At 40.6% G+C, this 25,754-nt stretch overlaps 1 protein-coding gene across 2 annotated transcripts; it reads right to left on the bottom strand.

Annotated features, from left to right (window-relative positions):
* Window positions 1-3,371: 3,371 nt before the first annotated feature.
* Window positions 3,372-25,010, bottom strand: sema3e (sema domain, immunoglobulin domain (Ig), short basic domain, secreted, (semaphorin) 3E). Of its 2 annotated transcripts, none has more exons than XM_068723726.1 (17): window positions 24,291-25,010; window positions 14,409-14,572; window positions 14,037-14,096; window positions 13,506-13,625; window positions 11,782-11,875; window positions 11,378-11,494; window positions 10,643-10,785; window positions 10,437-10,551; window positions 9,604-9,673; window positions 9,378-9,522; window positions 8,869-9,094; window positions 8,516-8,607; window positions 8,055-8,096; window positions 7,653-7,819; window positions 7,233-7,303; window positions 6,667-6,800; window positions 3,372-5,955 (listed from the first exon to the last, which is right to left on the bottom strand). In XM_068723726.1, the coding sequence occupies exons 1-17, from the start codon at window positions 24,409-24,411 to the stop codon at window positions 5,455-5,457; spliced, it is 2,382 nt and encodes a 793-aa protein (XP_068579827.1). In that variant the 5' UTR covers window positions 24,412-25,010; the 3' UTR covers window positions 3,372-5,454. The 2 variants fall into 2 exon arrangements, with proteins under 2 accessions (XP_068579827.1, XP_068579828.1); XM_068723727.1 differs by having other exon boundaries at window positions 7,233-7,300.
* Window positions 25,011-25,754: the final 744 nt, after the last annotated feature.

The following is a 25,754-nucleotide window of genomic DNA, read 5'->3' as shown; positions in this document are numbered from 1 at the left end:
TATTATGTTACTGACAGAACATTTAAGGATACTGTAAACTGTTGCAGATAATGAGCTAAAATCATAAATCACTTCAGATATGATAAAACAGACAGCCCCACTAAAAGTATCTTTATTTTAAATTTCAAGGTATTCTGTAATAGGCCACAGATAAAGATACACAGTATACGTTAGTAGTAATATTTCATTGGGGGAACTAATTTCATAGTTGACTTGTTTCATGCTATCATGAAATGCCATCAGCTCAGACTGGTGCTGCAAATGCAACAGGGTTGGTTGAAGGACAGTGTCAGAAATGATTTGAAGCAAATCTTTTTTTTATGCATTGTTGAGGCATATCTGCAAAATGAAGATTACATTTTCTTTCGTACAGTAAAGGGTCTGTGCAGCAGGAATTGGGTGGCAAAAGCAAGGTAAAGCTGGTAGTTAATCAGTGATGTATTACATTTGAGACCAATCTAATTTAATCATTTACAAATGTACTACAAGACTCTTTGAAGAATGTTTCCTAAAATGTCACAAAGAGTGAAAAATCTGCTTAATACTTTAATTAGATCACTCATATAAATCCTTACTTTTTCTGAGGGAGCAACATCTGTTGGCAACTAGTGGCCTTAAGCAGTGTCTTTCTCTTACTGCAGCTTTGAGTCAGGGGGCTGGCTGATTCAGTCAAAATGTTCTCTTGAGCTTTGCATTTCGTATCTCCTCACTACAGTCGGAGATACAGTTGTTTTCTGGTAATCTTTGATTTCCTATAACTTAGCTTTTTGTCATTTAAATGAATGATTCAGGGATTATAGCATATTATATCAGTGCAGTATACCAATTTCATGCAATTCTTAGTTTATAATCAATTTTGATTTTTATAACGATCAAGATTTTTCAGGACAAATAGTTAGATACAATATATACATATCTTCAATACTTTTATTGACCTCGTTTAAAAAAAATTAAAAATAAAAAAAATTCACATTTGCATGTTGGTAGGCATGTTGATTAGACAAGTGAAGCTGCTCAGTCAACACCCAAACACTCCAGCGAAAAGTTAAATGCTTACTTTACATACTCACATCACATGCAAGGCCTTGAATCTTCAATACATACACTTTTTCAGTTATACAAATCTTTTGGGAATATAGCTATAGAGGAATTCCTGTTACTACACTACCTGCCTGAGCGAACCTCTTCAAACATTTATATTTCATGTGTCTGTATTCATAGTAATGTTTTGTAAGTAATGCTACACTTTATGATTCATGTAGAGTCAATATGGTGTGTTGATTGACTGAACGTGCTATTTGTTGTTTAACAGCCTTGACCAGCTGTTGGGGCGGCCACTGTGCAGAGGTCAGAGTGATGTAATGAGAACGATGCAGGGATAAAGAGATGGATTAGAGGAGAGAGCAACCTCCGCAGGGACACAGATGTAGTGATTACACCCAGATTAATGACACAGCACATGCGTCACACACATGTCATTCACACACATCCATGGCACGGGCATTTCCTTCACTGAACATAATGTACTTTAACGCATGCAGACACAAAGACAAGCGGACAAAAAGGTTGCATAGTTTTATATTCATACATTCTGCTGAAAAGGCATTCCAATAAATAAAAACGCATGGCAATAAGTTGTGGTTATTTTCTGGGTTGTGCTAAACAGCATTACTAAGTTATACCTGTGTGACATGTTTGTGTTCACCATGTTAAAGGCATCCCTGTTTTTTACTTGCATCAGGTACCTGTCCCACTTCTCTTAGCAGACTTAAAGTTCAGGTTGCCAGATCAGGCAGCACTATAATTCAAAGACTTATTGGTCCCACGAGAGGCAAAGCCCCAAGGTGTGGAGAGCACAGAGATTCACTTCACACATACACGCTCCTCTGTTTTCTCTGGTTTCCTCTCCTTTTACTTTTCACTGCTTTGCTCACTTCTCACTCTCTCACTGATTCACTTTGCCTTCTCTGTTTTACCAGCAGAAGAAAAAGGCCAGATGATCTACGTCTCCCATCTTTCTCACTCCCTCGGCTGTCCTCTGGGTTTGTGAGCTGTGGGAAACATCACAGTATTATGGGTGGTAGGCATCTTTTATACATATAAACTCCTACCAGGAATGACAGCGAGGCACATACACACACACGCTTGTGGCCAAGTGATTCATGTTGAATGAATGGATTTAATTTTTATTAGACTGTATGTTGTACAGTATATGCTTTTGGAAGCCACATGTGGGAGAAAAAAACAAAGATAATGGACACAAATAGATACATAAATAGAAAATTGCAAAACAAAAAACAACATTTTGTAGCGGTCAGTCCAACCTCTCCTAATGCTGGTTATTTATTGTAGCTACTGACTACAGAGGGCCAATTCTGTACCTCAGAGACAGCTGTGTCAGCAAGATAACACATAGTACATGTTGACACGCTGCTTGTGTGTACAGTGTGGGCATGTCTATATTATTTCAGAATCCCTTTGTATTTTGTGTTTTTTGTGTGTTTCACAATATCTATTGGTAACAAGAGTACACCTTAGTCTCTTTTGTCCTAACCTGATATGTAGTCCAAGCTACTGCCTGTGCCTCTACTGATAGTAGTTTATCAGATCACTTGATGTTTAACATTCACTTTTTGCACCTGTTGTGAACATCTAAAGATCAAGAACAAAGACTTGAGACATGAACAACTACTAAATATTATCATGAAATAGAGATTGGAGCAAATCCAACAAGGTGAATATTTTGGAACTATTAAGAGCAGGGCACTGCAATGATAACCTAAATGAAGGCTGAGCAAGTAAATCAAGAATATAAACATTTTTATTTATTTTATTTACAACAATTTATTTCTCAAATGCTTTAATCCATAGTTTACAGGTCATGATGGAAGTTTATTAAGTGAATATGAAGCAAAAGGCATGAATGCAAGAGACATTTTGCCATAGTGGAGAGCTTAAAGATGTGTGAGGTTAGAAAGGGAGAGAGATCTTTCTGGTAATTTCTGTTGAGCTGTAATTGTTATTTACACAGACATACCCATCAAGGCTTGTATATGAATGCAAACAAAATTCGCAAAAACACGTACACATACAATACACTGTACTGTACATACTGATAGCATGTAAAGTGTTGTAGAGGCTTGTTTACTGTTTGTCCTCCAATGTTCATTTTCCTCTTCCTCATTCCCTCTGTGACATTTTCACTTGTAATAAAGCGTTCTGGTGCATTGGCTCCTGATAGAAACAGCAGTGTGTGGGGACAACAAGGGCTACAATAGAATAGTGGCTACAGGGACCATTGGCTGGAGGGGGCCAGGGGCCAGAGTAACAGTTGAAACTTGACAGAGAGAGAGAGAGAGAGAGAGGGGGGGGGGGGGGGGGGGGGGGGGGGGGGTTTGATGAGGAAGGGAGCTGAACTGGTTCAGAGCCTGTTGCTATGGTAGCCATGTGGAATAAATCAGCAGCATGAATCCCATTCTCAAATGCCTTCAGCACCCCACCGACTCAGGAAGACCCAGACAGAATTTGAATGAGCATGGTAACCTAGTGTGCAGCTCATCATGAGTAAAAAACACAATCATAACGAGTCCTTACTGGTTTGGATTTTGTATTTCACCAACAATTGGCACATTCTACAAAATTAGGAAAAAAAGCAACTTCCTTACTATCAGTTTAAAGCACTTTCTCTATCAATTGAAAATATAGCATTACATAATTATGAAAATGTATGTTTTAATCTAAGTGGCTACTGCACTCGGCTCTCTCTTTACCTCTTTCTTTCTGCTTCAGTGGTTCAATCTCTCAATATATCTGTGTATGTGTGTGTGTGTGTACTGAGTTTACGTTGTCATTATTGATAGCTAAACCACAGAGGTGACACCAGGGAAGGATGGTCCATTTTTATTTAATGGCAGGTATTTATTCTGGGTATAGCAGATACAACAACCAATTAGTTGAAGAATATTCAAGGAGAATGATGAGTGACTATATTAAACCTTGAATGTTTTTACCCCATTATGAAAACAGGGAATACAACAAGGTCAAAACTCTAAAGTGACAATATTAATTAAGAGATAAATAAGGCACAATATGGAAGAAGAGGTGGTCCTCCAGACTGTTTTTAGCAAAACCCATACAATGCATTTTAATGTAACATCAGATTGTTTGATGTTTCTGTCATCTCAGGATTAACTGAATGTTCATGAGGCTGACTCATCAGTTTTGCTAAATGCAAGCTTGGATGGTCACTCTATTTGTCTTTTTTTCTTCTGGGAGAAATGTGGTGTTCTACATTGCTGTTTTGTTGTGGTAATTATGAATCCCATAATTTCAGACGAACAAAAGGCGGGAAATGAAGATAGAAGAAGTGATAGAGGGAGATAGGGAGAACAAGAAGGGAGAGAGTGAGAGAGAGAAAGAGAGAGGAGGAAAGAGAAGGGAACAGCCAGCAGAGAGTGATGACTTTAAATACACAGTTATAGTTACCAGATATGCACACAAAGACCACCCTGGATTTTAGATAAATACAATATACAATACACACAATACTGTTGGTACATTTGATCTGTTGATGTAAATGTAGACACTTACAAGAACAATTAGATTCACTGATGGGACCACTTTTCATCTACTGTAACAATTTTCACAAGTGCTTAGATAGTAATTATTCCATTGAGGGCATACTTATAATTAAAACATGCCTCAAATATCAATAATAGTGGCATTGCAGCATCGAATGTATGATTTGCGGCTATTGTAACCACACACACCACAGGGATGACCAACAATTAGCATTATCATAAAGCTCAAGGCATTATTCACTGTTCAAAACTACAACACTATATTTTCCAGTTTATGACATCTAAAAACAGCTACAGAACTCAAAGGATAGACAAAGAAAATAAGTTATCATAGTAGCAAAAAAGATTAGAAGGCCTTTATCTTTAACATAGTTTTCTCTCATAATAGATACAGTAAGAGGTTGTCATATTGAGCCATTGAATGAAAGGTGGGTCGTGGGTTTAGTGTGGCAGTCTCTGTGTGCGTTTGGATTGACAGCTGGGTTGGGCTGGGTCGGTCCACAGGAGCTTAAATATTATATTCTCTCTCTTCAGATCAGAGGCAACATGGCTAAATCAGTCCTCCATCTCCTTCCAGATCCTTTGCTGCTCTGACACTGACTTGTAATGTATTTACGCAGGGTCTGCACCACATAGTCTACATCACACAAAAAGGCAAAATGCATTTTAAAATAGGTGGAAACATCACAGTCAGACTACTGATGAATGTCGCTACAACAGTTAGACAGCCTGCTACAGTACTGTTGTTACTGCTCTTGTTGAAAGCAAAGTGAATACCTTTTACATGGTGCAAACACGGACTGAGTCTGACCTTTAATGTGTGTGTGTGTGTGTGTGTGTGTGTGTGTATGCGTGTAGTTAATCTCTGTTCTCCTCAGGTGTCCACGGTGTGCCTGGGCGCTCGGTGGGAGTTCTCCTCTCCTCTCCCTTTCCCTCTCTTCTCGCCACTCGGAGGAGCATACCTCCTTTTGGTCTTTTTGCGTTTTTTATCAGAGCACCACACTCTCTCACAGTACTCCTCCACTCTCTGAGCATCCCCGTAGCCAATCAGCTGGAGAAACTCCTTGTACCACAGCCTGGAGTGGGGGCCTGGGACTGAGGATGGCCCCAGAGCCCTGGGGCTGATGCTGGGGACTAGTGGGGGGCCCATAGAGGAGGGGCAGGGAGCTGCAGCTTTATCTCCATCCCCATCATTGGCCCGGTGAATCGCTGACTCCACCCTTTCCCCCTTGAGCACGTGTAGAGAGATACGTAATAATGTGTGCACATATCCATGTTCCACAGTCTGGCATACGTACATACCAGCATCAGAGCTTCTCACGCGTAAAAACAGCAGCCCGTGGGAGGTCATGATAACTCGCTCATCACCTCGAACCTATATGGAGGTAAAAACACAAAACATTTTTTTCTAGCCATTGATATTGCCATTCTTCAAGTCTATCAGTATAGACATTTCAACAGCTGCTGCATTTGTTCTTCTTTCAAGAGACATTTTAATTAAAAAAAATACAGAACTGAAGGATAAATGAAGAAACAGAACTTCAATGCAGTGCACTCAGTACAGTGACTTCTGTATCTAAATTTCTGTGAGGCATGTAACCATCCCAGTTTTCCGTTTGCTGTAGTTTACACTGCATGTTTGAATATAATGTTCAAATATAACCATTTCAATATATTCTTATACATTTAAATTAATTTCCCATGGTTTGTGAGACTCTACTCACTTGAACAATCAAGATAAATACCCAACAACACCTTCCAGAAAGAATGTCACATTTACTCAGGACAGTCCACAAACCTCGCTATGTAAATGTAATACCATTCACTCCCTTTGCACTAAAGTAGCAGCAGAAATAACAGTCAAACCTATTTGCATGGAAGGACATATATCTAAAGGAGTACGAGGGACCTTTTGTTTTTAGAGTGGTGTACACAATAGCAGTAAGTGGTTAATAAATATGAAATATGTTTTAAGTTTATTGACTCTTATACGTTTAGTGTATTGTATGTGTGTGTGTTTGTAGTGTAATAGCCTGTTTAGTATGTTAACATTTAGATTATTTTATGTACAGTATATCAAACTCACCTCGCGTTTCTCTCCATCTTTTTGTAAGAACCAGAGGACCTTGGCTTGAAGTGATCGAGGGACACACTCGAGTAAAGTGCTGTTGCTCTCCACACCGTACACCAGCCTCTCCTCAGCTCTTTGCCATTGTTCATCTACACACACACACACACACACACACACACACACACACACACACACACACACACATTGTAAAAGATAGTGTGGCAAGAGAGATTGCAACAAATTGATGCAACCTTTCCTTAGCTGACAAACAGAGTGGATTGTTCCAATCTATCGCCTCAGTAGAAGCACACTAACCTCTTACCTCCAACTACAATGACACATGAAGAGGTCATATATTTTCATCTTCAGTCTAATGCTTCTGAAGAACTGCATCATTTCCTTGCTTGTGTACAGTATTTGTCTGACACATTTTTTTGATACCAATGAATACACACAAACATGCACACACACACACACACACTCTCACACACACACACACACACACACACACACACACACACACACACACACACACACACACACACACACACACACATCATACAGTCATTTTATACACTAACCATCAATTTGCAGCCCATTGCACAGCTGGACAGCGTTGCCATGGCGAACATCCTGCCGTCTGAATCGTCTGCTGTGATGGGAGCAAGGGAAGTAGCGAGAGCAGTTTTGAACATGTGAGGAATGTACAAGAGACGGGTGAAAAAAAATCAAACAGGGTGACAGAGAAAGAAAATACAGAAAGACGGAGATGATTGGTATTAAACAACACCTGGCTATCATGTCTCTCACAGCCTGTGATAATGACTTGGCACACCAGCCTCAGAGCACTGTGACATTCAGTGCAAGATGCTTTGATGGAACAGAACTACTGATAAAGGTGTGAACAGCTGGTATCTCTCACACACACACACACACACACACACACACACACGTCTGCAAGGAGAAAATATGGTCCTGTCTCTGAGTGTGTGTGCTGTTACCTTTTGGTGTAGACTCCAGCAGGGTAGTATCTGGTGCAGGTGAGACCATCCCAGGCACAGTAAGGGTCTCTGGCCAGACAACAATCAGCACATTCTGAGCCATAGAGGTCACACTGATGCAGTCTGACTTGGGCCACTCCCACTTCTGACCCAACATACAACTGTTGCTGTTGACCCAACAGCATGAGCATCATTAATATCAGAACACAGTTTAATTGGATTCCATACGTATGCTTTCTGTCTTTACCTCATTCAACTGGGTTATATTAGACGCAAGTAAGCAATAGTACAGCTCATTTATGTCAATGCAATTCCATAAAAAATTTACCAATGTTAACATCTTGTGGCTGAATAACAGAATTGCATGAGTGAACAGTAAATGGATTCACATGGTCCTCTTACCCGTTTAGGTGATATTATGATTTCTCTTATTGGTGCTGACACCTGCAAACAGGAAACATCTTACTGTTATTCAAAAATAAAGTTGAATCAGTGGATCATCATATGCTATAAGAATAAAGTAATACGAGAAGATTTGTTACTAGAGGCTTTTCGTCATGCTTCTATCCATCCCAAATCAGGCCTAAATTAAAAGGCTTGCAGACTATTTTTCAAATGTAACTGATCTCAGTGGAATTGATATCTTCAAATCATTCTGAAGATCTCTCACAGCAGGTCTGCTGCTCATACTTGTGCCCCTTTGATGGTGGAAAGGAATCAAATCAGCAATTAATGTTTTCAAAATACCCCGTTATTGTGTAACTGCAGCAATAACGGACTGTGGTCTGTTTGCACTAAAATAGAGAATTTGCTTGGTTACAGGGTCTACTTTTCTTTCACAGTGTGTAGCTAAAAATGAGTACCTTGAATACTTGCAGCTCTTCCAGCAGCACCTCCTCCATAGTGTCTGTGTCTTTGTTGTAGATGGTGATAACTTTCAACAGCACTGAGTCATCTAATAAAGAAGACAACGATGTTTCACTGTTACTGTTACAGTTTACAGGTAATGGGATACAATTACAATTTTTTTTCACAACCATTGCAAAGATTCAAAACTGCCTCAGTATATGCAACTCCTGTTGTTATATGAGTTTATACCATCAAAATGTACGTTTGTGCACCCAAATGTTCAGAGTATCTTCTGTTTTTCTTTAATTTTTGCAATATAATGCATAAGGCATTCTGTATTACACATTATTCTTCACAGTGTGTGTACCAGTGCCGATGTAGAGAACATGATAGTGTCCGTCCTGCGCTTGGACTCTGTCCACAGCGATCTGGGTCAACTTTCTCCCGCCTGGCTCTGTCTGCAGCAGGACAGGTCTACGGTGCTGTGGAAGGACTGGACGATACATCACAGGATGAGAACGCACAAACCGCAAAACCTCATCAGGAAACTCCTTAGAGCTGGAGAAGCCTCCTCCGTTCACTTTACTGGCACACTGTTAAAGAGAGGGTGTGATAGGAACAGAGAGGGGCAGGGACAAAGACAGATTGGTCATTTATACGGTGTAAAAAAAAGATGACATGCTTTCGTCTGGCTCAGACTGGCCCTGTATGGACTGCTGAGGTAGCTACAGTAGTGCTGACATTCACCAGAGCTTTCCTACATCAACTTTGTTCCTCCCAAATGGCGTCTGTCATGGACTTAGACTACTGGAGAGTGCTGTGAATGCATAATGTTGGTACATCAGGGAATAACTTTATTCGGACTTTAAGACTCACAGATCCAGGTCGAGGGTAGGGGACTCTGTCCTCATAAGCTGTCCAGTGATGCTCAGGTCTCTCTCGGTAGGCAAATGGACCATTAAAGGCTGCTCTTATATCATCCATGTGATAGACACATACTGCATAGCCTTTAAACACCGCACTGAAATAGAAGGTTTCATTAGTGATTTTATGGATGGAAAATTGTGACTATAATGAAATGCTGACGTCACACTCCACTGACCTTGTTGTGCTAAAGAGGCCAAATATTTCAGGGTTGTTCCCATCCTTGTTCTTGAGCACAAACACATCCTCTGAAACACAAGATATTGAAATTAGCTGTTGTTTGTTTGCCATACAAGGTTGACTTTTTTGTGTTTTAGTTTTTACATGGTAAATATAAAAAAAGTAAATAAATAATTCCTGCCCCCTTAGCACTGTCTTTGTGAGCATGTTATCATGCAGACCTGTGCTACAGCTTCACAGAGTTGGTTGAGACAGTTTGTTAAGTACAAACAAACAGTCTTTTGGGAGTCTAGGTCTGAAGTATTCTCCTAACAGGTTGAGGAATTAGTTAAAATTGTTCTTATCGGACGGATATGTTGTTCATTCAGATGGATAGAAGACTCTTTGTGGATTTTGGAAATATCAGAATATTCAGAACCGCAGGAAGCCTTGTTAAATGAGCTTTTAGGATTTTCAAAGATCAGCCCTTCTTTATTTTTTAATTTTTTTTGTAATTGAAAATGTATCTCTGTGACTAGAATGTAGCCTAAATGTAATACATGAGAGGAACCCACTGGGGCTTTAGTCACTCTATACATCGGCTACTGGCTGTGTATCTTATGTAAACAATCCCAAGTGTTGAAATGTGTTGGTTTAGCACACTACTAAATATTGGTTACCACTACAGTGGGTCAGAACCACAATGTAACAAAAATCCATCATACCACAGTGACTCTTCAAATCTGGAGGGATGTAGATGCAGATGAACACATTAGTGTCAATCATTATAAACCTTGAATGTTAACAATAAATAAATAAGATGGCATGCAAAGAGTTTCCTTGTAGCCCCACCAAGTTCATCAAAGTGTGTATCAATGCCATTGGGTCCAGCCACAGAGCAGATGAGACGGGTTTTTAGGAAGGAGCTCCATCTATTCACCAGCATTCTCTGTCCTCCTTGGTCATTCTGAGAGATGAAGGCAGATATAGAATGTGAGTGCTGCTGTACTTTGGCTGGATAATGGCCAGACATCTTTTCACAGCATTTGCATTCTCACCGCACAGACTCGGCCCACACGAGTATACACAGCCTTGTTCCCTCCCTCAGCATCCATCTCTCGCTCAGTGAAGAAGAAGTAAACTTTATCATCATCTCTGTCATCGTTGTCAGGAATAACTGCAGACCCCACAAATTTAGGTTCTGTAAGGAGAAGAATTTTTCACAAAAGGCTTGGAATGAAACAAAGTTAAAAACTGTTAGGTAGAGGAGCTAGCAGCTTAGTGCAAATAGTATGCCTGTTATTTATAAGCTGTTCATTTGAAATGTATCCCCATGAAGTTATAATGGTCTCTCTTGAAAATATTGTATTAATTGCCAAGCCAGTACTAAGAAAAACATATATGCATGGGAAGATATTGTTTAACTATTTAAAAATTAAACAACACAAACTCATGAATCCTCAAATAGACAGTCCTGATAAGAACAACATGTGGAAGGAACATATATCTACAGTACTCTCAGCCAGTGTCACATTTTCTTTAACGTTTATTAACCAAACAATTCAATTTGATTTACAATCATGAAACTACCAGGTTTGGGAAGGAACATATGTACAGAGCATTTACACTATCAATCATCACATCTCATGGGAATACCATCTCATTTAACTGCCACACTATTTTGAATACATTTTTGAAAACATGCTTTGTTAAATTTGTTACCACATATTCTCTGCTATGTTTGCACTCCATTGCATTCAAAAGGATATACATTTCCTGTAAAATACACCAACCATTAAGCTGCTGCCTGTCGTCTCTTTCAGTGCGTGTGTAGGTCTGGTTGTTAAGTCGACAAAACGCACCATCATTCTCCCAGTAGTCTGTGTACAGGCCAATATACAGCTCTCCTCCTAATACACACACACACACACACACACACACACACACACACACACACACAATTAACAACAATGCATACAAATAAATGTGATTAAATGTGAAACCCCTTTTACTGTGATTGAAATACAGACATGAAAAAACACCACCAGATGGCAGTATTGACTGGTTATAGGTCAACAAAGTAAACACATCTCTTCAATGTGGAATTGCATCCTATGAGTGAAAACATACGTCACAAACTGTGCTTTTAACTCAGCTGATGGTGAGGTGATGAGTGATAGAGTGATCAGTGTCTTACTGGAGAGCGTAGACGTGCAGGGACTGTTGGGGTCGTATGGACAGCGTCCTCTGCCACTCATGATACTGTCTTCTTCAAGAGCAAATGGCCTGTCCTAAGAACATTAACACATGACACACAGGCATAGTTATTCATACACAAACATGCATGAAACACTCAAAAGCTGTGCCCTTGCAAAGGCTTTACCAAATATCCAAACAAACCCCAGGAGGTGGTGCGTGGAGAGAGAGATAAAGGTGAAGGAGAGAGAGGAGGGATCAGAAAGTGATGGATGAGAAAGAGGAAGAAAGACAGATGAGACAAGGAGTGATGGATGACCGAATGAAGGATTTTTGTCTGGATGTGTATAACCAACATAGTGAGTTCATTACTTCTTGTCTTCTGCTCCTATTACCCCACAGCAGGTGGCAGAAACGCACGTGTGCAGACACACACTCACACACACATACATAGGGAACTCCCTATAGAACCACAGCTTTCATCTTGTGGGCCACCACAGTGTTTATGACTGTCACTGGCAGAACAGAGGGGATGTCATATATTGATTTACGAGTATCCCCAGAACCCCACTGTGCTGTGACTGCTCCCCGGCATATGACTGTAACAGAAGTCTGGGCTAAACTCATCCATCATATTATAACAAAACCAAACGTAAAATAGGTCAAATAGGCTGATACAATATTACCCTACAATAAGTACCCTGGAATATGGGCTGGTTTTTTTGGTTGTTTTTTTTTTAATGTCCAGGCCAATGGTGCATTAATACTTAATTTGTTACTCAGTGATCTGCTTGGTAAATAGCAAAAGTATTTTCTTATTAATCGTAAATATTATTCAGCTCATGCTTAAGGGTAATTGTAATCTCATACACCAAGTATAACATTTTTATGAGGCAACTTTGTACAGAGATTGAGTACTCTACATGGACCCAGTTTTGCTCACTCTATGAGCATTCCAGTGATATGAGTGATGGATGTTTGGATGGTGTAACTAGCCTGGTCAACCTACTGGACATCTGCTGGAATGCAGGGTAGAAACTTTCTCCCCTCCTTGCACTCTAAATACACCCAAGACTGTTTCTTGTTAGACATCAGGGAGATGTGTGTCATACTGTTGCACAGATGGATGCAAGAATTTTGCATGGACACCAGTATGCACGCAAAATGCTCCTGTGCACCCAAAAAAACTAATTTAGGCAGCTATACAATTTAATTGACCTCTGAGTGAGAAAGAGCATTAGTCTACACTAACTTCTTGAAACGTGCTCACAGAAAGCAACACCTGGCCTCTTACTCCGACAGCAGTAGTGTCAGCTTTTTTCACAAAAAATGACAACCTTGTGTAAAACAATCCTCTCCCTCTAAGGAAAACAAAAACTCCACCCTGTCTTACTGTCTTTTCCGTCTCTACCTCACATCACTGCTTGTTGCTAGGAGGGTAAACTCAATCACAGTAGCATGAGATTAGTAGCTCAACACTCCAAGCTGTACTAATAGTTCTAGGAGCTCTTGACTAAAACATCAAAACAGTGTGAAGAAGGTTTTGGCTACTCCAACTAAAGAGACAAGAGTGTACAGCAGAGGAGCATGATCCAAAATTTGGCTGACAGTATAATGAAGAAATATACAACATTTTCATTAAAATAAGGAGCAGGAGGAACCCTTTTGATAGCACTTGAATATTTGGTTGTTAAACCAAACTCTAATTCTATCTTTGGGACTCACCTGCCCAGTGTGTCCCACTCTGACCAGGACACAGATGGGGTTAAAGGCTCCTGTTCCACAGACCAGCAAATGAGTCTGGTTGTACTGTTGCAAGACCTTGATGTAGTTAGCACACTCCGACTGTTGGAAGAGATACAGAGATGAAGCAGTGGGTGGGGAGGAGAGTTGTTGGGTGAGGATATATGAGGAGGCTATATGAGGGTGAGTGAGGCCAGCAGAGAAAATGGTGTACTGGAAAAATTACAGGCCTTTTACGGCCTCATCAATAACATAAATTCTTCAGGTTAAACAAAGGTTAATGAGCACCATGAGATATGTAAATCAATCGATTCATTCTGACAGTATCTATCTCTATAATGGATCTATCTACCCACATATCAAATTGATTTGACTGCATATATACATGCCAAGGTAATGCACATTATTAACTGGGCATTTGTGCTTTTCCCTTGAAAATCAATCTCATCCATTCTACCATTGCCCAGTTGGGAACATGTATTTGCATGCAGTCATGTAGACCGTGTCCCGTACCTTTTCCCTTCCCTTCATCAAACACTCCTCGATCTGAGATTCTGTACTGGCCCACTGGATCTGTGGAAAAACACAGTCACGCTCATATTTACAATAAAGATGTTTCAACATAAATAAATACAAATACATGAAATATTGTTTTAAATAAATAGTTAGGCGTGTATTATGTTCACTGCTAATAATCTCACAGGGGTACCGTGCCACCTTTTCAATTTCTAATTTGAAAAAAGACTCAAAGTTAAAGTGCTGTTTTGTACTGATAACAGTCCTATAGATGCACACATGCAAAAATAGTTTGGCTAACTTATGGCCCTATGGGTGTATGAGTTACAACATGTCTCTCTTCCTAGTGAGAGATGAAAACAGCCCTACCTCTCTGTGGTGTGTGTTGACCTGGTCCAGGCTAAGGGAGAACAGAGTATTCTTGGCCCCAACATAAAGCCTCCCGTGGCCCTCATCCAGCAGCATGGTCTGGGGCTGAAGAGATGCTGCCCCATGTCCCTGGAACACCCAGGTCCTGTTTAGCTGCCAAAGCTCTGCAGACAACAAAGCACGCACAAAGAGATTAAGACAAAACAATACACAGAACCAACACAGTAGAGGTCTGCAATTAAGTAATTTCAACTAGAAAGATATAGAAAGGTCGAAAGATTTCAAACATCCTCATCTATATTCTTGCCTGTACTAACCAGCAAGATCAAATTTGACCAAACCCCATACTCAAGGGATTTCCAACTGCTCCAATAACCTGCGTCTATGTCCCAAATGGCCCCATGGCCAAGGGCACATTGCAACATGTGTTTCTGATTCATAGCTTCCCCAAGCGGAGGTCAAAGAGCAGCAGCAGGGTTATCTTTATATCTCACCTCTCATGTGGCATCTATGCTTCCTCTCACCCAAGTCAGCTACGCTTCTATGTGTCATTGGCTTGGTCATAAATCTACAAAGCATCTTGTTTTTACCATCAGTAAAAGTTCACATATAAACTAATACTGAGAGGAGAATGATAGCAACCATGAACGCACTTCGCAGAAGTAGGGATGGAAGAAGTTGGATATGAGTCCTGGGAAAGATGTTGAGATTAATGGGAGGTACATTTGATGTACAAGCCAGGGTTTATGGACTCTTTTACCAGGAGGAAGCAGTTTTATCAGACAGGAAACGGAATCAGTCTCTTTATCAGCCATTAGTTTTAGATCAGCTGCCACTCCCTGTCGGTCTTGCTTTAGGTGTTTTGAAATCCTACTTTAAAAAGGAAGCAGTGGACCATGACAGATATGTCATAAAATATAAACGCACACTCATCAGAATAATTACACACCAAGCAGACACATATAGTTTACACGCACACATGAAACACGCCATACAACACCACCCAGTTGTATCTACCTGATTGAAACTGACAAGCCGCTCCTCTATACCTGCTCTTTGTGAGCTTCTGGAGAGGATGAGGGTGAAAGGATTTAAACAAAGTGCTGAGGCCCCAGAGGTGTGCCCTTCCTCTGGTGCGCATTGGCCTGAAAAACCTTTCATTAACACATGACCGGGTTAGACCGGGTGTCCTTGTAAAAGACAAAATGGGGATCTGGTGTGTGTTAGCACAACTTTTGAAACCTCAGACAGACTTAAGCAGACAAGCCAGGGTTTGCAATCAAATTTATAGCACTAGCATTGCACATGCTGTATTCTCTCCATTTGGTTTTACTTTCATGCACATGTGGCAGGAGCACTTAGAAGGGAAATGAGAGCAGACCAACAACACCACCTGGGGAATTACACCCCAGGAAACATAGACTTAAGATATCATTTTGAGAATTGATAAGGCACACTCGTTGATAAGGCACATTCGTTACCGATCGGAGGCTGAGAAGTGTTTTGTGGGGGAGGAAATATTAATGAACAAATGAAAATCACTAAATCATATAAGGGATTAAAAATAATTCTTTATTACAAGTTAAGCTAAAAAGCTCTTACTGCACTCTAAAAGTACATCACAATCTTTAATATTCTAAAATGTCCTGTCCAACATAACCAAGCAAAACTGCAGGATTTAAATTGAGGCCACTGGTGGGGAGGCAGGCTACACTAAGGAGTGCCCAGTGGTGCTACCGGTCACTCATCTCAGGTGCAACACAACTGTCCTCACAACAGAAATTGTGCAGTCTACACTCATATCCCAGTGCATGCATAAGGTGTAGGGGCCTCATCATGGGTGCCTAGCCTCCCAACAATGGCACTCTACTTCACTCTACTTCATTACTTAAAACACAACACACTACCAGCCACCACAGAGACAGGACAGAGGCCAAAAAAAAGACGCTATGCCAACAGGTGCCTTTTAAAATCTGGCCCCGATTAGGGAATTGGTTGGAGGAGGACCCAGCCTTAGGGCTGCGTTCACAGCACAACACCCTATGCTGCATTCACTACTTGGGGAGAATTCCACACATCAGGCCATCTGTGCACTGCTCTTCAGAAAACTCCCTTTAAATGAAGAGAGTGAGTAAAAGAAATGGCGACCACCAGTATGAGTGTAATACTATGCCAACCTTACAGCTACCTCAAATAATGCTGAGATGTCGTTAACTGCAGGGGTCGCAAGGGGTAATTGTATGATTTGTTTTTCTAGCATCTGTATATTTTTAGTGATACTTGATCTCCAAGATATAAAGAGAGAGTGTTTATCCAATGTTTGTAGATTACTCATAGCAATGGCATACACTCTGTAGAAGGTTTTATTTGTTTAACATAGGATTAGGTATCCACAGGAGAGTGGGTGACTGTGTATATTTTGTTGCTATTAAGATTTCTGCATTGGAGAGAAGCGACTGTTTGTTTGAGTAGTATTGGATCTCGGGTGGTTAGGTGGCAGAGACTGAGGGGATGTGGCAGTGGCGTTCTGCCAGGGCTCAGACATGCTTCCTGTAATTATCTAATCCACACACACTTGGAGCTCTTTCTCTCCCTCTCTCCCTTAGTAACACACACACACACACACATACACACACACACACCCACACACCCACACACTGTCTCTCGTCTCTATCTCCTCAGAGTCCCTTCTGAGTTAAGCTGAACTTGTTTCGAGGATAGTAAACAACTCAACTCCAACTGTCCAAGTGTTAGGCCGAGCTCTCAAACAATCAGCTCCTTCTTCATGTGAAGTTGAATCTGCTACCACTTATTTAGATGACAGACGTGGATGGCTATTTAAAGTGATGGAGTAAACAGTCCACGAGCCAAACCCTTTTTTTTTCATCTACTTTTCACTTGTCTTTTTTAGTAATCATGAGTGGCAGCTGATTTATATCGACACATACAGTACATACAGCAAGACAGACACGCACAAGCTGTTTTGCTCTCTCACACACAAACACAAATACGGATACATTTCGTTCCATAATTTTGTTTACATGTGTAGAATTGTAAATATGATATTTTAGATGTATAGTCTTCAATTCTAAACTGGAATATTTCCATGCCATGCTCATGTGGTTAAACAGAAAGAGGAAACTCTAACAATAATCAGCTTCAAAGGAAAGAGAAAAAAAAGGAGAGAGAAAGAAAGAAAGAAAGTTCCGTTCCCACCAGTATGCAAATACAAGTGAAAAGAAACTGTAATCCAACACATTCTCACTCCCAACTCATTAAATGCCAACGCTAAGTCAGTGGCCCTAAGGTTCAAACTTTGATGCTCTTCCCCTCCAGCATTGGTTTTGGAAGCGACATGGCCGGCGTGTCAGTTTCAACTCCTTACGTGCATATTGTCTTTTCAAAATAAAGTTCCATCTTCACAGGAAGTTAGGCTTAGGAGGAAAAAACACTTTAGTTTAGTAAAAGAGCGTGGTTGACGTTAACTTGACTGACGAACAACTCAAGTAACCAACAAGTGAGAAATGACTCATGTGCTACTAATGTGAGTCACGTGACTACCGACTGACATGACAAAGTGTGAACATTTACTTTTAATTTAGCACCAGACACGAACAGCTAACCCATTTTTTTTTTTCCATTTTGTCACGAGTCGTTAGTCACGCGATTCGTTTGTCACTCGTAGTCACTTGAGTCAGTGGCCCAGTTAGGTCCACCATGCTCTTTCCCTAGACCTAACTAAGTGGTTTTGTTGCCGAAACCTAAACCACCAGTCACTCACACGCGCAAAACTGACGCTGCGTCATAATTTTAAGGATAGGAGCGCTGACCAATCTGCATTACAGCGGCCTCATGGACAAAAGTCCTTTCCTCCCACCTGCCTTTAGTGGAATATTGCACACTTTATACTTCTTCTGTTGCTCTGAGCATCTAATAATGATACGGATGAGTTTACATTGGAGTTAGTTGAAAGCCCTGTGCGTCGCATACAGATGTTAAAGCTCCGTGCGTCGATATCAGATGCCCTGACCAAGCTTCAGCATTTGGCGAGTTGGAAGTAAGACTAGGTTGTAAAATCTAATTTATAATAAGGTGTTGATTAATCAGCTTACACAGCATTTCAGAGTTACTATCAAACACCATTGATGCAATTACACTGACAAACTGAGAGAGAAACAGAGATCACAATAGTGTTTAAAAGGTTTCTTCTCTGTGATTATGTGCACCGGTTACAGACAGTTGAGGCCACAGCTTATAGTGAAGAAGGGAAAGGGGGGATTTCCGCAATTCCCCTTTCTCTCTCTCTCTCTCTCTCTCTCTCTATCTTTTCTCCAAGTTTTTCTTGCCATCTGCAGCCAATGAGGGCTCCTTAGCCGTAAGCTAAGGAGCTGAGAAGAGGAGGGTGTTCCTCCATCGGCAACTGAGCCAGGGAGACACATGGCCCTACTGTGATCCCACTTCAAATGGAAAACACAGGGAAAAAGGACTCCCTTAAGACAAACACTTTCATCGGCTGTCTGAGGAGTGCTGAGAGATGCCCGAGAAGATATGGTAAATATTCATGTTTAGTCAAAGATAAATGCACACAGGAGTTCACATAAAACATTCCTCAGGAAACTTAAAAACAAAAATGATAGTTGCTCATACACACATTTCATTTGAGAAATAAATCTAGTGGTAGGCAGTCTCATATTTCCAGTGAAACAAGCTTATGTAGGTTTATGTATTGAGTTATGGGAGTTGTGCTGGAACAGAAACAAAGAGAATGATTGGAGTGGGCTGGAGTTAAAGGGGACAAGAATGAGGAGGGAGTCTGTTCTCCTCGTGCCGTCAAGGACTGAGACTGTGGAGCCCCTGGGGGGAGGGGGTCAGGAGTCGGAGATCTGGGGTGTTATGCTATTATCGGTGTACAGCCTTGTGTTCCCGTATCCTCTTGTGTGTGTGGGGAGAATGATGTCACAGAGAAAAATGAAAGCCACATGGAGAGAGAGAGAACGAGAGCAGCGTATGTTTCTCTGTAATAAAGACTAAGTGTAAGTCTGTGACCTGATTGATGTTATAAATCAGGGGCACACATTTACAACTGACAATTTATTTTGTTATTGCCCGAACAGGTATATACCTCTTAATCGAACCATGCAGTAATCACATACAGTATGTGTGTTACAAGTCTGCTGTATTTGAATGACATTTAATCAAAGTCCATCTACAATAGTTCCAAACTTTATTTCTTCAAATATACATGTGAATAACTTTGGAGCCCAAATTAATTAGTTATTGATGTGGGTTACTGTGTGTCAATGCATAAATGTCAAAAGAAAAAATGTAAATAGATTTTGATAAATGCTCTACTTTGTGTGAAATATCTAAAGCAATGTCAATACAGAAAAAGGTTTGCTCCGTTCTAAGCCGCAGAACACAGTGAACAAATTTGCATATAGATTTCTTTGCTGTATTTGTAAGTGCATTAGTTCTTATGTTTATCCCCCTTTTAAGGTTATTATAAGTTAACCAACAACTTGAGTAGCAATATTCCGTTTTGTTTCTTCTCTGTCTCCCACTAGTTGGCATAACAAAATAACAAGCGTTGCTTTTACCTGCTATCCTACTATAAGCAATTTTCATTTCTGTGTCTTGAAGTGCTCACCTCAGTTGTCATCTGTCGTCCTCCCCCCTCCCTCAATATATTATTGCAACATTCTCTCTGAAGACCCAAACTACTTTTGTGCTTTCTCTTTTTTTTTCAGGCCCCAAACTTTACTCATCTCCTCTCCCTGATCCCTTCACCGGGAAAAGGTCAGAAAGGATATTAGAGTTTCACCAGCTGCCTTCCCCTCTGGACATCTCATTAATGAACTGGAGAGCACACATAACACAATGGGAGAGAAAAGGACGCTGAGATGTACACAGACAAAATGAGAAAGTGAGAGAGAGGTGAGAGAGGAGCGGAGCGGAGAGGGTGGAGAAAATATCTCTTTTCCTTTGCTGACCTAAAAGGCGTGATTTATCTAATCACTGCCATAACCTCCATTTTCCAGTGGTTTTATATATAAGGTATATAACTGCCCTATGGCCATGATCCAATGTGGTAAATGTTAATTATAGGGTGCACATGTAGGTGGAAGAAAGTCACTAATTAGATTTATATATAAAAAAATAAAAAAAATAAAATCCCCCCATTCATTTCATTTTAGGCAGACACAACTTGAGGCCATACTGGTATTCCCCATCTCACCTTCAGAAGACAGTCACCTACAGCCACATCATTTCAAGGTTGTAAAATATAGAGAGAAAGCGGTTTCTTGTCTGGAGAGGAAGGTTTAAAATTACAGCTCAAAGGGGGTTTTCATACATACAGTAATTGCTACCTGAGTAACCCCTGTGTTCACACATGCACGCACCTCAGCTCCTTCTACTTAAATCTCCTAATTTTACAGTAAATGCTGAAGAAAAGAAATAGGTTAAGTATTTATTGAACAATGTATATCCACAAGCTCTATGTGCTTACCTATATTTTCAGTCATTCCGTTTTTGAAGACTAAATACAGATACATCGTGTATGAGTAAATCCAGCTGTTAAGTGCTTTAACCAACTTCTGTTTATATTTTCAATGAGGTAAATGTTGGGTTGAAATAGGGAAAGCACATGTGTTTATTTATATAAGTGAACATATACAGTATGATGTTAAACCTGTCAGAACAGCTTCGCATCACCAGATAACTTTATTCACCTTCACAGATCTGTTGAGGAAAAATATTTATCCCTACTAAACGATTACGACTTTTAAGTAAACACATCTTTGGAAGACATGCTGAAGGTATGCATGGTCAATTTAATAATTGTGAAATGGCTATGTTTTATTCTGTGTGCTTGCCATCGCTGCCCTCATGAACACTTTTACTTGTCTGACACATGTTTTTTTACAGTAAATCTTTTTGAGAGAAAGATTTACTGTAATATTAATCTAGGGGATTTTGCTACAAACAGAAGCAAGAGCATGCAGACTCTCTCAGCTATGAAGAATTTTGTTGTAATATCACAGTTTTCTTCAATTTCTTTATCAGATAATAATTTCTGTAAGGGCACGTTACCGGAGCAGTTATGGACATGTATATGGGTTTTAAGCTTCACTAAATCAGAAAATCATTATTCGTCTAAAAACACTACTGAATTGAAATGACAGAATCAACAGGATTTTAATGTCCAACACAAGTGCAAAGTTAACGAAGCAAATATATCAGTTTTAAATATAAAGTTTTTGGAAGTGTCTTTGATCTGATTAGGTCAATACTATTACGAAAAGTGCTGTATTACACTCCCTGCAGCTCAAGCCAAGCATGATGACAGTGCTGTAGAGGCAACAAAATAAGTCGAAGCTTGGCCACCTACCTGCAGCCTGTCAAGAAGAACACATGCTATCTGCGTAACAGCTTCATTAGCAGCAGAATTAATGGTCATCCGAAAAGAAAAGCTCATTTCACTCCACAGGCCACAAGACTAGGACGATGCAGATCCAAATCTCATGGATCTGTGACCAAAGGCACACAAATGAAACAAAACAAACTTTTCTATTCTGCTATGTTGAGCACATCTCTCTGCAGGGCATTTCTATGTATAAGAAGTCGGGATTTAGGAAGTTTGATTGGCTAAAAGTCCAAGTAATTGAGGTCTTTAGCTTGAGTTTAAGGTCTTCAGAAGCTGTGTAGTCAAAGATTAGGTTCAATTACCTCTACAGACAGCTGTGCATCTGTGATTGTAACTCAATACTCCATGTGAAATGGGTAATAACCTTTTGGAACTGAAGTTAATCGGGGAGTAGGCAAAGGAAAGGATGAATGGGATCAAAGCGAAATCAAGTGCATGTGGAAAAATCTCCACTGGTCCAGAAGTCTAGACAAGAAGATGGGGAATAGATGAAAGAGACAGCTAATAATGATTCCACGCCATGTGTGAGGTGTGGTTAACATCAAAGCATGCAAAGATCCATACCCAATGGTAGAAAGGCCGTCCTTGAAACACATGATAGTGTGCTCAAAGGAATTTGTTCCCAGAAACTGGGAGAAAGTTGATCTGATACATTATTGAGATGTGTATTGATTTGGACTTTCTATCGACTTGCTATCTGCCCATGCGACCAGAAGCTGGTAAAAAAATATTTCTATACTTATATTTTCAACTTTTATTTCCCATTGTCAATCTTATTGTCAAAGCGCAGAATCTAGTTTTTCCACCCTGTTTTGATACCATATGTTATGGTAATATTAAACCACATACCTCTCGGTCTCCCTGAACTGCATCCAAGTCATTGCCGTGTGTGGAATGCAAAAATCACTGACAAAACCCATGAGGTATATATTATGGCTTAGATGTTTTTCATTCCATAATGATAGGACCCAACTGCAGCCATTTCATGGTGCTCTGTGCTAGCCAGAACATGTAGTTGCTTTTCAGAGAGAGAGAGAGAGAGAGAGAGAGAGAGAGAGAGAGAGAGAGAGAGAGAGAGAGAGAGAGAGAGAGAGAGAGAGCCAGGATGTCAATCACCTCAGCAGCTTTCCCCTCAGGTGGTTATGGAATTAGTCATAACAAATATTGATGTGGTATTTATGACTAAGCACATCAGCACTGATCTGCTCACTTTTCTTGTCATATGAGCTTTGCATTACTGTGGACAAAAGAGCCGATCTCTTCTTCTCGTTATCTTCTCTCAATTTATGTTTCAACTTCATTAAGTTCATATTTCCATTTCCACTAAGTCTCACTAGAAAAGTGTATTAATGTAATTACTTATTTGTTGTAGTAGATATGCACATCATAATTTATAATAATTGCAAACCCTCTTCAAAGATGAACCAGACTTGTCAACTCTCCTAACGGACTCACAGCACCGTATGTATGTATGAGTTATTGACCAAATTCCACACCTATATTCAACCATGACTAACAGGCTTATGTGGAATCATCACCTTCTGTTGCTGTAGAGATCAAAGATACTGTGTGCAAAAGCCAATGTTTACAAAAGAGTTTTATCTACAGAGATAAAACCACCATTATTGTCCAAGAGATAAAAGACCATCAGGCCGCATACCAGTGCATGCACATCCATATCACACACTCCCACACACATAAACAGGCACACACAAACACTTTTCTCTATGCAGCCGCGTCCATTCCCACATCCAAAAAAGCCACCACCATCGCTCTGCCGCTATGGCATGAGAGACAGCCACATTGTGGATTCTCAGCCCACATGGCCATGGAATCAAAACAAACTACAAGGAGACTCCTTGAAAATCAGCAGTGAGTGAAAAAAGAATGCACTTCACAAAGTCAGAGCAGAAGTCCGATCAAACCCTGCATAGTTCTCTCAGGCTGAAACATCGTCAATGACCATGTCATTACGTGATAATGACAACCTGCGGCTTCTTTTGCTCGATCACAGAGGATGCCGCTTCTCTGACTTTACTTTTTTTATAGCACACTGTCTCTATTTGCACATTTGTGGTTGTATCTTCTCTGTATTTTACACAATATCTTGAAGAGAAATATGTAATTCACTTGTGAAACTATTTTTAACAATAATTTTGTTAATTTTAGTAGTACCGACAGAAATGTCACAATGAAAGCTGCTATAAATTGAGAGCAGAGGTCTATTAAAATGTGAAAAATGATTTGATGATGAAAAAAGGCACTGAACAGAGAATGCTAGTTTCGGTTGAGGCTGTACTGACTATTCCTGATAGTTTAACACACTGTCCTGCATCACCTAAAGGCTGACTTTGCCTTTATATTGATGCAGCACAACAGAGCATCACCATTTGTGCAACATAGCAATGTGCTGCTAAAAAAGAGTTAATGTGATAAAAGAAACAGGTATTACTTACCTTTGTGAGAGAGCCGTATCCTTGGGTAGATGCTGTGGGCTGAGTGAGCCATGCCGAGCAGAACAAGATACAGCAGCATCAGTGTGAGATACACAGTCCGTATGCACTCTGCCATCCTCATTGAGAAACTCTCTCCACGTTCATCTACACAAAAATCCTGCAAGTCCACTCAATATGAGCAGCAAAGTCCATGGAAAAAAAATAAAGTATTTTTGCTGTAAGTTCCTGCAAACAATGTTTAATAAGAAATAGCAATCCAACAAAAGTGTACTTGGAGGTAACTGTCCATTTTCTGACTATCACCACAATGTGGATCTACTAGATGTATCTGCAGCTTCTATACAGTCTCTGCTTTCCCCTATAGCAGCCTGATAAAAGCTGCATCCACCCACTACCTCGTTGGACAGGATAGTGCTCTGGCTGTTATCCTTGTTTGGTAACCAGGGAGAAAAGAAGTCCAGTTGCTACATTCACGCCGCAGTGCCCACTGCTCTCTGTCCATATGTCAGTCCGTCTGTTTGTTTGTCTGTCTGTATGCCCAGCTCAGATCAAGTCTTTGTGATCTGATGACAGAAAAAATATAAAATAATAAATCAAGCTCATGAATTCCACAAAGGTGATTTGTAAAACCTCAGTGCATTTGTGTTTCCCAGCAGGCAGACAGGCAGGCAGGCAGGCAAGGCTGGAGCTGCTTTACTGTATCCTCAGGCTGCGTTCCTCCTCTTGGGTCCACTGGAGCTAGTCATTCTCTGGACGGAAGCCCAGGAAAAGGCAGAGTGGGAGAGAGGAGGAGTGGGGAGGAGTGGGGAGGAGTGGGGAGCCTCGTGCCTGGCGTGCGGTCTCCCTGCACTGGGCAAGAAAGTGAAGCTCTCCTAACTCTGCTCACGCTCCAACGGTCAGGGAGGATCCAAACCTCACCTCAAACCTCAGTGAGTGCAGTTAAGATGGCTTCTACCACGGCTACTGATCTGGGCAGAGGCCACCTGCCTCTGCGTGGTGTCTGAGTAAAAGCCTGTGTGTGTGGTTGGTAATGAGGGGAGTGCGTATCAGCTTGAAGGGCTGAAAATTACCTGCTCCTTCCTCTAGATCGTCTTGAGATCTCTCTCTCTCTCCCTCCCTCCCAGGCAGCTGGATTAAATGTGCTGTGTCTCCCAGGCAGGCTCGGTATGACTCTCCCCTGCTCTCCTCTAAGAAATACTGCCTCTCATGTCTTTCTACAGACCACCCCTTGCTTCTCCTCTCCCCTTGCCGTCCTCCTTCACCACCTTCTTTTTGCTCCTACCTCCACTGCATTAACATAAACCTGAGCCAAGGTTTTCAGCCTCTTAACTCAGGCACTTTTTTCATTTTCAATTATTGCCCTCTTTGTGTTTGTTTCCATGTGGATAGTCATTATCACTGTTACCATGGATTTTCATGTACAAGGTTTCTTTCATGCCCTGCCCATTAAATCTCTCCTTCTGT

The sequence above is a fragment of the Cebidichthys violaceus genome, unplaced genomic scaffold, assembly GCF_023349555.1.
Source record: "Cebidichthys violaceus isolate CVI_PGR_0920_01 unplaced genomic scaffold, fCebVio1.0.p SCAF_3, whole genome shotgun sequence".
NCBI lineage: Eukaryota > Metazoa > Chordata > Actinopteri > Perciformes > Stichaeidae > Cebidichthys > Cebidichthys violaceus.
This window is presented reverse-complemented; position numbering and strand designations above follow the sequence as displayed.